Here is a 12,781-nt window from a genome sequence, read left to right as displayed (position 1 = left end):
CCAAGATAGGGTAGGACAGTCCTTCAAAAATTTCCTGCTTCACAGAAAAGTCTGCCAGATAGTCTAGGCCTGTAGGCTAAAGATAGATGCCCTAACATTGTAGAGGAACCTTGGATGACTGTCCGGGAAGCCAGACATCTCTGTCATTTCATAGTTTTGGAAATTGCTTGTTCTGCATTTCTTGTTTACTCAGGCAATAGTATATCCTTGTGGGGTCTTTGATGGGGTTAAAGACAGATAGTTATAGTTTTCATTAGTTATGCTAGGTGGTAAACTAGGCACAAAACTTTGGACTCGCCACGATAATATTAATAATGGGGTATTTTCTCTGAATTTGCCAAATGCAAATGGACTGGGCATTGTAAATGTAATTTTTACCTGACAATTGTTCTTATCTTATATAATTTTACTATGTTAGTGTTAAAACCTTTCCTTTTTATTTAGACAAAAAAGAGGAAATGTAGGATGTTCCTTTCCACTGTGTGAAGATGTCTCACTGTGGTTGATTTAATAAAGAGTTGAATGGTCATTAGTTAGGCAGGAAGTGGTTAGGCGGGACTTCCAGGGACAGAGAGCTCTGGGAAGATAAAAGGAGGATAGCCAGAAATGGAGGAAGCTGGCTGGGCCAAATAGAGATGAAGTAATGAGCACGTGGGAGAATACAGATTTAAAAATATGGGTTAACTTAAGTTCTAAGAGCTAGTGAGGACAGACCTAAGCTAAGGCCAAGTTTTCAAATTAGTAAATCTACATGACCTTTTTTGTAAGCTGGTAGCCCAATCATTCACACAAATTTTCAGTCTTCCTCAATCACTCTCTACCTTATCTTTTTCAGACAAAGTCTCACTGAGTCAATCTAACCGACTATCTGGCTAATAGTCACAGATTCCCCCATCTTTACTTTCCCAGAGCTGGAGTTACAGATGCAAGCCATACCACCAAGCTCTTTCTATTTTAAACATGAGTTGTTGAAATCTGAACTCAGTACTTTACTGACTGAGGCATCTTCCCAGCTGTAAACACAAATGTTAAACTTAGTAGTTCTTCCTAAAATTAACCAAACTATAAGCTAAATACTATTATTAAATATAAAGATTTTTTTACTGCCCTCAGATAAAATAATTTGTTCAAAGACATAACTTAGTTAGATGCAAAGCCAGGGCTTAGAAAGTATATCCCATTTGAAATACAAATGTTATTCAATATTAACACTACTTCAAAAAGGAGATTTAAGAATTACTAAATAAAATGTGTCAAACACTAATATATGCATGAGTTGTGACCCACTGTGATGTATAGATAAGCTGGTAAAGGCAACTGCCTGCAAATCTGATGACTTGAGTTCAATCCTTGAAAAACAGAGAATGGACTTCCAAATGTTGCCCCCTGACCACTAAGTGCATGCCATAGCACAAACACACAGACCAAAAATGATAAAAATTAAATGGAGAAAATTATAAATATTCATGGAATATTATTCTTATATAAATACCTACTTCAGCCATCTCCTCCTCTTCTTCCTCTTCTGAAGTTACCTCTTCAGTTGTCCCATTCTGAAACAGAGAAAGAATGTGCCAAAGCTACACAGAACACAGACACACAGAACACATCACAAAGCTGGCCACCATTAACCACTGTCACTGCAGTGCCATGAGCAGGGCTTAGATGCCTTAAGAATAAACAAAAGCAATCAAATATAAAGAAAATTCAAAAACTAAAGCATAATTTAATTTTAAAAAAATGTTTACTTATATGTGTATATGGCCAAAGGTTTCTGCATATAATAAATGCTCCAAATTATTCTTTCCTTTATCTATCTACTCCTTTAACCTGAAAAACCTTAATCTTTCAATAAATCCACCTGCCTTACAATCTTTATTTGAAAGGTCAGATAGGTCACGAAGAAACAGACACTATAAGGCAGTGACTGAAGCGCCGGTCTGCCTGTGATGAAATACCTCTCCTAAGACACGGTTTACTATTCACTTGCACAGGAGTCAAATGGGGTTTAAGAAAGGGTCTTCATAAACAGTAATACACGAAGTCTCCGGCCAGAGCGAAGTTTGCCAGCTCTCAATATGGAAATGTATATTCATAAAGGTGGGTTTAGTTTGGAACTTGCTGTCTAAAATATCAAGAAACTAGGACCAGAGATCAAATCAGACCAACCAGGACCTCAGAAGCCTCAAGGTATATTGTTCTTAGATGCTCCAAGAACACAAGTCTTAAGGGGAAAAAAAAGTCCATTGTCACAGAGCACATTACTCTTCAGTGAGCTGGAAAATGTGTACAGGTATAGACAGCATAAGCTTAGGCTTGTTTTAAATCCAAATCTCTTTAAACACTTATTATTCCTTTCCTTGGGACTAAATGAGAAAAGTAAGCAGTTCCCAAAATTATTGTGGTTCACCCTTTTCTTCATTTCCAAACCAGATTATTTTTGGTATCTTTTCAAAAACAAAAAGAAAACATAGCCATCCAAATAATCCCAAGGTCCCAAATACAAGTCTGAGTGACCGAGGGTGAAAAGCATTTTTGAAATCTAATTTCAGAACCTATCCCAAAGTATCTGTCTTCAAATACACTTTAATGCAAGACTTAGAGATCATTATAGAAAGCCACAACCAATCAAACTGCAAAGAACAAACAAGTGAGCTGGCAGTGTCCAGCCCTAAATGACACATCTACAACACAACTCACGCATCAAGGCTCAGGCATAGCAAAGAAGGGTCAGAAAGATTGTTAAGAGCCAAAGAAAGGAAAAAGAAGTTTGCTATGAGATTTTGGTCCCCTAGAAATATCACAGAGGCCACATTCATGAAGTCTTACCATCATGGCTACCTAAGTAAGATCTGAACATGAGAGACACCAACAGAAACACTAACGTAGAAGGGGCACTGACAAAGAACTATTGAACAGCAGGAGAAATAATCCTCCCCACGGAAGAGCACAACATGGTCTGCCCTGAAAAACATGTACAAGTGACCAAACCAGTCCTTGTCTAGCATTTTATAAGTGAGAAAGATGAGCAATACTCTTTCCCAAAGGATTAGTAATTTGACAAAAACACAAAGCCAATTAAGCACATGAAATCCTAAGGCCTTCATTTGAACATGTTGATAGGCTTCTTTCCAAAAGCAGACTGAAAACAAACACAGTAGGGCAAGCCTGTGATCCCAGCACTGATATGAGTTCAAGGTCAGCTACATTGTGAGTTCTAGGACAGCCTGAGCAGGGGACAGAAACCCCTCTGTCTCAAAACAAAAACAAAACAGGGTTTGGGGGAGGTGACGGACTTTGATAAAAACAACATTGCTACATTAGAAAAATAGTGTACAGACCCACAACTACAAGACAACAGCAGACATAAAGCAAATGGATACTATTGTTACTAACAAAGTTTTAGCCACTCTGGCTGAGAAAGCCACAGGAGTCTAGCATGAGGAACTGCTAAGTTAAGGTGTCCCAATTAATATTATCGCTCTATTCTACAGGAACCATATCTAAACCGATTGTCTCTCAACTACTACAGGTGTTAAAACCAAAGAGAAAAGAAGAAATCTTTTCAGTATAACTCAACACAACAGTGGAATTTTCTAACACACTCCGGAGTTGGAAACCACACCTGCCAGGACTGCCCCATCCTCTGTCTTCAGGACAGTACAGGTTCTACATATTGGACAACAGAGGAAAGTAACTATCCTGTGGACAGCTCTATGGGCAACTGTACTAACTGATACCGTACCTTTCCTAAAATGAGTAAATAACCAAGTACCACAAATAGAAAACTGATCCTGAAAGGTGCCACACGGAAAGGTCACACAAGAGAGCTAAGGCAAGGCAAGACAGAGCTAAAATCTTACTGAAATCATTAGCACTGTTGAGAACAAACCAAGAACAAGTTACAAAAAAAAAGGACAAGGTAGTCTTGGGAAATAAAAAACATTTGAAGAAAAACAGTAAAAAGGCAAAGAGCTCCTCTAAACAAAGCATTTAAAATGAAGACAACCAAGCTGACAAGAATATGAAGAAAGGAGATGAGTGGAAGCCTGAGGAGTTAGAAAGAAAGCATGAGAGATGCAGAGGACAAGAATATAAAGGTCTAATATTCATCCAGAGAATGAAAGGAAAATATGAAAGGAAGAGACAAATGGTGGCAAGATCTGAGAAAGAGTTTATCATATCAAGTGACTCTGGATACTCCAGAGAAATGCTAAAAAGCAAAACAGAGTCCACAGTTACAGAGGAAACCAAACCAACATTCAGACAGGAACAATGAAACACACAGAAATAGTAATCTCACAGTCACTAGAGTTTCATCTATAACAATAAATATGAGAGGTAAAAATGTAAATAACTGGGAAACCCCCAAAAAGAACTTTGAACTCTGTAACTAGCTCCATCAGTATACTAGTGGATTCCCTACACCGACACACTTTATAGCTAAAAACTGACACCAAGTATACAACACTCTCCATGCATACCATACACATCTCATAAACCAAACCTTTCTAGGAAAAACAAGGCTAGAATGTATTATTTAGGGGTCTGCCTGAGCAATAAGAGCAATTACACCAATAGCACAGTCTATGTAACTGTTGATAATACATGTACTGATGAACAAAAGCAAAAGTAGCCCCCAGAGTCAGCTGAAAGTTTTGTCTAGATAACTCTTGTTTTTGGTTTTGTAAAAAATAGACATTCATGTAAAATGTTCAAGCAAAGTAACTCCTACATATGTGCCCCAGGGAAATGACTGCATAGGAGTATCCAGAAATACAAACCAAATAGATAATCCACAATAAGATTCTTCCTAAAGTCGGGGGGCGCTGGCTAGAAACAACCTAAACATCCATCAACACTCAAATGGCAAAAGGGTAAACATTCTACCTGAACAATGAATAAAAAAGGAACTTCAAAAGAAAACATGAACTACATAGTGTGACTCTTAACATGGAGCTCAAAAACAGGCAACACTAAATTTACACAAGAATGGACACATGATGATAACAGCAGAGAAAACAGGAGAAGATGGCTAGCTATGCAGACCTGAAGGAATATAATGAAGGCTTCTGTTCTGTTAACAACCTTCCAACTCTTCCCCTGGGGTGGCTGAAGAACAGCTCCCAGGGATTCACTGTAACCAAACATTATGCTAAGCTTAAAGTTTCCATATTTTCAACATATGTTGTATTTCATACTATAGTCTTAATAGGCATGTGACTAGATGGTGGAGCAGACCGATGAAATACAAGCTATTCAAACACATGAAAGTGTTAACCTTGTTCACATGAAGTCAACCAGCACTCAAACACAAAATACAGCTTTGCACTATGTTAAGAAAAGTTGATGTTAAGAGCTGAGGAGATGGCCCAGTGAGTAAAGCCCTTGTCATGTAAGCACAGGGCCTGAGTGCGGATCCTCACTACCCGTGTCCAAGTCAGACACAGCAGATCACTGAGGCTTGCTGGACAGCAGCCTCACCTACTGGATAAGATCCAGGCCAGTGAGAAGCTCTGTCTCAAAAAAGGGGGCTGAGGGCTGGAGAGACAGTCATTTAACAAGAATTAGCAACAGACTGGATTAGGTTCCCAGCACCCACATGGTGGCTCACAAGCCATTGCAACTCCAGTTCCAGGGAATCTGGTGCCATCTTCAGGCCTCCAAGAACACAAGGCACACACAGAGCACTTAAATAGGGTAAAAGACTTACACGCATACAAACAAATAAATTTTAAGGAAATTTAAAAGGATGGGCACCTGAGAAACACCCATGGTTGTTCTCTGGCCTCCACACAGAACGTGCACACACACATACGGAGAAGCAATTCTAATGACAACAGACCAATAAAAGTAGAAGGCAGAGGTAGAGCTAATTAAAATACGGGGGAAGGGGAAGGGGGGGTGGTGAAAAAGATAACACATTGTATTTTTAAAAGAACTGATTCCTCCAAGGGTCTAAGATATTAAAACAGAAAAGCCTCTGGTTAATCATCAGAATAAAACAGTTTCAGAAATGGATCAGCCTTGACCCTGTTAAAACAAGGTTTATCCACTTCAGCAATGTTGACACACTCAACCAGCTACTACTCTATTGTGGGGTTCTACACCTCATCACAGCACTTTAAAAACCATCCTATCAAATCATAATATACCAACAGCATCCCACCTCTCTGCTACAGCTAGGGATGACAACTCAAAATGCTTCCAGGTATTTCCAATTGTCCAATGGAAGCAAACTGCTTTTGTTTGAAATTTACTAAATTTAAACTGTATAATGGAAAAAAGACGCAAAGCTTCCTAAATCATAACCCTGACATAGAAATAGAAGCCTAAAAAGAAACAAAACCATTCTATAATCTCGGAGTCTAAGTAAAATTAGGGAAAAAAAAATACCGTATCTATCCTAGCAATGTTACTAGAAAAATGCAAAGATGATTCAAAATCAAGGCATTTTGTTACATAATTCACAAATAATCTTAGATATCTCTATGAGCTTCCTATGTACAATCAGGAGAAACAAGGCAGACTTCAAGTCCAGGATATATTGTAGGTAAAAAATTAAACCACAGACACTCTAGAAAATAAAAGTTGAACAGATACAAAATTAAAACCTTTTTCTTATCATCTCTTAGGCTCCACTAAATTACAAAAGAATAAACATTGTATAGATAAAAAATATAAAAAGAGAAAAAGGAATGGGTCTACCAGGAGCGGTAAGACTCCATTGCCCTTAGATGACTGCAAACAGGAACTAATCAATGGAGAAGCTTCAGGTCAGGGGACAGCAATGACAAAAGCACATCTGTAAAGCACCCTGAAGAAGATACCACATACACCGCAACAGGAACAGCAAGCAGGACGGAAGCCTACAGACTCACATACAAAGCATTCCCACCTCTACCTCCTTAAGCAAAACCTGGGAAGATTTATCTGTCAGACAAAAGTGCACCAGTACTAAGAAGTAGGAAAGTAGGGGGAAGGGTGGCTGAGAATCAGCATAATGCTGTAAGATCTTGACTATAAGGAATGCCAAATCATCTGGTACAAAAGAAAAATATGTAAAAAGCAATTAAAATGTGAATGAGCAAACAAAGAATAAAAAAATATTTCAGGACAGGCTTTACAATATATAAAACAAGACATAATTAAACTGAAAAAAATACATAGTAAATAGAAAATAGAGACACTAGAGAGGACGAAAGTGTTAGAACACACAGCTTCATGAATCTGTCACACCTAGACAACAAATACAGACTGCTATGAAGAAGGGGTTATCAGAAGCTCCTGATCTCAGGCTCACATTCAGAAACTGGAGACGAATCACTCCCCTGGCATTCAAAGCCTGTGGTGTCCCAGCCCACAGAGAACCTGGGCTGGTCTGAGACTTGCTTTAACTCACAGACTGCTGGATCTGTTCCAGGTTGAAGCCTTAAGAATGTGCAGCAACGCCCACTCTTGTGTTCTTGGAGAGTTCCGAAGGACCTCTGAAGAAACAGAAGCCTTCTGAAGAGGCAATCGAGAAATGACGCCATGTACAGAAAGAAACCATGTGAAGAAATGCCAAAGATGCCAGATACACGAGGAGTGCGGGGAGGGGGGGGGGGGGGCAAAGAAAAAAGAAGCCATGTTGGACACCTGAGTGCAGCTCGGGGATAAAGATCACTCTAGTTGTCTACAGCCATACTATGCTGAACGTGCATAATAATAATTTTCAAATGAAGCGGGCAGACACTACCCAGCTAAGCCTCGATAATCCACCCAATAGCAAGAATTACTATTTTAAGGCATTAAGGTTTTGTTTTGTTTTAATTTTTTGAGACAAAGTCTCACTGGCCTCAAATGCAAGAGATTTGCCTGTCTCTGCTTCCCAAATGCCCCATGGGATTAAAGGTGTGCACTATCATGCCCAGCCTGTTTTTGCTTTTTGAGACAGGGTCTTCATCTGTAGGTTAGCTTGGCCTCAACACACATTCACTCTGCCTCAGCCTCCCGAGTGCTGAAGTTCTAAACTTGTGCCACCATATCCACCTCAAAACCATCCCACTTTGAAAAAATGTGGTAAACAGAGATATATATTAAAAACAAAACTGAGGGGCTAAAGAGGTGGCTCAGCGGTTAAGAGAACTTGCTGCTCTTGCAGAGGGCTAGGGTTTGATTTCCAGTGCCCACATAGGAGCTCACAACCATCTGAAATTCCATTTCCAGTGGATCCAACAGGTTTTTCTGATTTCTGCAGGTACTACACACATATGGTGCACATACATACATGTAGGCAAAACATTCATACACATAAAAGCGTTTATTTTTAAAAAACCTTAAAAGTTACTATTGTCCATATAAAAATAGTAAAAGTTGAAAGAACAGCAAGATCTTTTAAGAGAAAAAGTGAAATGGCTCAGTGAATAAAGGTATCTGATGCCAAACCTAACCACATGGGGTTGAACCCTGGGACGAAGATGATGGACAGAGAGAAACAACTCCTGTAATGTGTGTACCAATACATACACAACATGCACACACAAATAAAAATATAATAAAATTAACAAAAGGAATAATACAAAAGATGTAAAGACTCAAACTAAGAGATCTAAAATCTAAAAGTAGGCAGGCATGGTGGCACAAGTCTGTAATTCTAGCATTTAAGGTGCAGACACAAGAGAGTCATCAGCCTTGGTTACACATGGTTTTTTGAGGCCAGCCTGAACTACATGAGACCTTGTCTCCAAAAAATGAAAACAAAAATTTAAAAGTCCAATCAGTAAATTCCAAATAATCAAGATGGAAAAGCAAAGTTAATGTACAAAAATAGATAAGAAGATCGAAACTCAAATCTGAAAAGGAATATCCTTACTAATGCCTAGCACAATGAAAGAAAAAAGACCCAAAGTTAAGGACACCATTGTAGTACTTCATTACACCAAAGAAAGCACAAATTCCCTGAAGCTTCCAGAAGTAAGATTCCGGATGGCATCAGCCTCAGCAGCAACACTGGCTAGAAGGCAAGAGCACACTTTTGAAATTCTGAGGCAAAATTTTCATCCTAGATGTATGAATTCATCAAACATTGAGTAAAAAGAGAACATAGCGGCAGTTAATACGAAGGATGTCCCAGACAATCTCATGTACTTCACTGACCACTATTTCCAGAATATCCCACAGTGCTGCCAAACTACTATTAAAACTACTTTGTGCAAATAAGAAATGATCAGAGTGATTAGGAAAATGGCTCAAGAACCCAAGAACTTGAGCTAGTAAGCAGAACCAAGATTCAAGACCAGTGTGAGCTTGTTCTGAAACCCCAACTCTGAACCAGATTTTCCAAAAGCTAACTCAGAAAATAAGCCATTCCTTCATGCTTTGGCTCTGATCTGACAATGTAATAAGAGACAAGCACGAGAGGGAAAGCCAGAGATGACATGAGATCCAGGAATCAATGATCCAGGATCCATTCTAGGAGAGTTTATAAGAAAGACCTCAAGGTGACAACTGTACAGTCAGCCCAGAGAATGGCTCATAAGAACTAATACAGAAGAGCCAATGGCTCCAAAGAGAGAAAACCATAGAAAGAGAACGTAACTTTAGAAGCTAGGAAGTATTATTATAAAAGACACTGAGAAACAAAACATGGTCACAGGTAAGGAAATGCCCTAACAGAAAACACCAATGTCCTGATGGCAAACTGATCGTTCATAACTAAACAATGTTTTGGAAGCATTGGGTGGTTAGGTAGGTAGTATAAGAGCTAAATCCTGACTTATTATAATAAAAAGTAACTGTTAGCTAAACAGATAAGTCTAGAAGTCATGAGTAACTGCTCAATTGGTGGAAATTTTCATTGCTTAGGAGAGGTAACTTTGCATTCGACCTTGAGAAGCACAGACAGACTTATGGACATGGTATGTCAAGGGAAGGTAACTGACAAGCAAACAATCAAAGAAGAAACACAAAAATCAGAAATTTTAACAGAAACCAAAATAGTGGGGTCTGGGAGCAAGTGCTCACCTGTCACAATAAAACACAAACAACTCCAAGAAATGAAAAGGCTGTTTTAGTACCTAAAGCAATTTACTAAGGACACAAAACTAACTTCCAAACAGGTTGTATAATAATTTTTGAATTATCCTAGTTAATTTGTGATTAAGACAATTGATTTCAGCTCAACACTAGAGAATGTTTACTTTACCTGACCCGTGGGTAGTGGCTGATCTAGCATCTCAACATCCAGGTGCTTAGGGAGGTTATATAATCTGCAGAGTTCACATATCAACCACTTCAATTGCTGACGAAGCTACAAAACACATTTCAGTAAATAAGCATTATGTTAAAGAGCCCTTAGAAGACATTGAATAATGCTATAACTACTGTTAATCAATCCAGAAGGAAATGAAAATGTGTCCCTGCTCAACTGCAGCCTACGGATGGAGTAACAGTCTTTTACACATTTTAGAGCGGCTGGTATAAGAAAATCACTATTCTTAAAGAGTTACTACAGCTTAGTATGTCCTTACAACATGGTAACTAGAAATAACACCAACAGAAAGGCACAGAAGGAAGGTTCAGACATTGTCTAGTGTCTAGTAGCTAACATCTTGGAAACTTGCAGCTTTAGACAAGAGAACATTAATGCATTCATAAGACTATAAAAAATTATAAAAAACCTAAAGGAAATGTTGCATGTGGATTATGAAATTACATATGCAACAGTCATATTTGTTTAAAACTATAAAGACAAGTGTGACCTAGTAGATTGAGCCCTGAAATAAATAACCTTGTATACCTAAGCTCCTGGCTTTAGTCTCCCCATCTGCAAAACAAAGAAATAAAGACTGTCTCAGGACAGACAGTAAGGAGTAAATTAAAATTAAAATTAACACTCTCCAAAAGAAAAGAAAGAAATCATTAGGAAAACTGACATAATAGAATCAGCTCTTTAAATTTCCATTTTAAATTTTGTAGGTATATATACTTTAAGGAAGTAAATAAGGCAAACTATGTTTAGACATACTTTTTATTATTCTGGGCTTTTAAATCCCAACATCGAAGATGAGCAATACGTTGATTTAGATAGGAGCTTACTACACTGGACAGTTCAGTGTCTCTGACCAAGAAAAGATACGAAGAAGAAGCAGGTCTATGGAGGACTAAGAAAACAGAAACGGGATTAGAATGGGTTAAACCCAGCAAAGAGCAAGCCTTTCCAAAGTGGGTAAGGACCAAGTGAACATGAGGAAGGCTAAACACTAAATCTGACCAAACAAATGTCCTCATGCTTGAAGGGAAGTAAAGGGCCCACCACTGTGGATTTGCTCTCCATCCAGTAAGTCAGAATGTGTAGTACATAATGAGATGAGATAGGGTGACCAGGACAAGCCCTGACCTCGGATCCTGGCACAGGATCCTGCAGGAGTACTGTAGGCGGCAGCAGTGTGATGGCATCATATCAAGCAACAGGAAAAACAGGGTGTTCATCTTCCAGGAAGTTTAATTTTTAATACTTCCCTCCTCTTCAGGGACTGTGGAAGAAACTAAGATCATAGGGAGGGACTTAGAAGGTAGATGGACAAGTCTTTGGTGCTTACTAGAGAGTTTATGGTTAGGGGAACAGAAGTATAAAAAAAAATTCTTAAGTTCCCAGGGCCAGGCACAGATGACCAGTATCTTTATTTCATTTCTACAAAGAGAATTAGTGAGGGAAAGCATGACGAGCTGATGGAGACTAATGTAAACTGATATTCACATCCCATAGCACATCCATGCAAGATCCCCTGGACACAGAGGATCTATATATGTAAGTGTATGGATTTCAAACTCTGAAGACAAATTTTGGCTAGAGCTACAGATTTAGGAATCCCTGTGATAATAAAGTATGACTTAAGTAATGAGAGTACAAGAGCTTGCACAGAGAAAGCACAGAATAAAAAGATTATATAAAGAGACATACCAAGGAAGAGCATCTCAGGAGACCAAGAAAAGATAATAAGGAATAGAATCAGAATGGTGGTCTCATAGAAGTCCCCACTAGGTTAGCAATTTGCTCAGGACAAACACATCTTGTCTTTGAATACACATCACTTATCACAGAGCTTCAGAGAAGCTAATCAATGTTCTTAAAATACTTTTCTGTGTTAACAGCTTCCTACAATTACGGGAAGGAAGGAGTAGGCACAGAGAAAGCCAGCACTAATATGTATTTTACAACACTGTATACAAAAGAGGACAATTACTCAGTATTCTATGCCTTGTATCTTGGAATGTCCTATGTGTACTATGGGGAAAGACTGGTCGCACTCCTTGTTACTACAGTGGAGTATTTAACTATATGTCACATTTTTAAATTTAACAAATTCTTTATTGGTTGGCATTAAGTAATACATGTTCAAGAAGAATATTTCAACCACAGAAAAAACAATTTGAATAATAAAAAAAGGAGCCACTGGATTGGACAAGTAATAAATAAGTGTCCATAAAATAGCAGAGTCTAGACTCTAGTAAGTAAATTAAAAAGTCAAAACAAAACAACTCCTCTCTCTAGAAACCAGGTTATTATGAGAAACTGGCAGAGGCTATGAGTGAAATGTGTTGCTTTTTCCTTCAGTATTTACCTTCTATAATTAGGTCCGATGTTAAGTCCTGTTCCAGTTAACTTGACAAGTTTATTTGTTTTTTTGATAGTACCAGAGATTATGCCTTGGATCCTTCACAAGGTGGGTGAGCATTTTCCCACTGAGTTACAGTTTCAACCATCTTCTTACTTTTGAGACAGGATCTCAACTTGTTG

At 38.4% G+C, this 12,781-nt stretch overlaps 1 protein-coding gene across 3 annotated transcripts in view; it reads right to left on the bottom strand.

Moving 5' to 3' along the window:
* Ube2q2 (ubiquitin conjugating enzyme E2 Q2) overlaps positions 1 to 12,781 on the bottom strand; it is a 59,666-nt gene that overhangs the window by 30,341 nt on the left and 16,544 nt on the right. For 2 of the 3 annotated variants that reach the window (XM_057768182.1, XM_057768180.1), the window contains exons 3-4: positions 10,187 to 10,291; positions 1,497 to 1,553 (exon numbers count right to left, since the gene is read on the bottom strand). In XM_057768182.1, the coding sequence (XP_057624165.1) occupies positions 1,497 to 1,553; positions 10,187 to 10,216 (87 nt within the window). In that variant the 5' untranslated portion in view covers positions 10,217 to 10,291. The remainder of the gene's footprint in view (positions 1 to 1,496; positions 1,554 to 10,186; positions 10,292 to 12,781) is intronic. The other variant, XM_057768181.1, reaches the window with a different exon arrangement.

The sequence above is a fragment of the Chionomys nivalis genome, chromosome 4 (assembly GCF_950005125.1).
Source record: "Chionomys nivalis chromosome 4, mChiNiv1.1, whole genome shotgun sequence".
NCBI classification, from domain to species: Eukaryota; Metazoa; Chordata; class Mammalia; order Rodentia; family Cricetidae; genus Chionomys; species Chionomys nivalis.
This window is presented reverse-complemented; position numbering and strand designations above follow the sequence as displayed.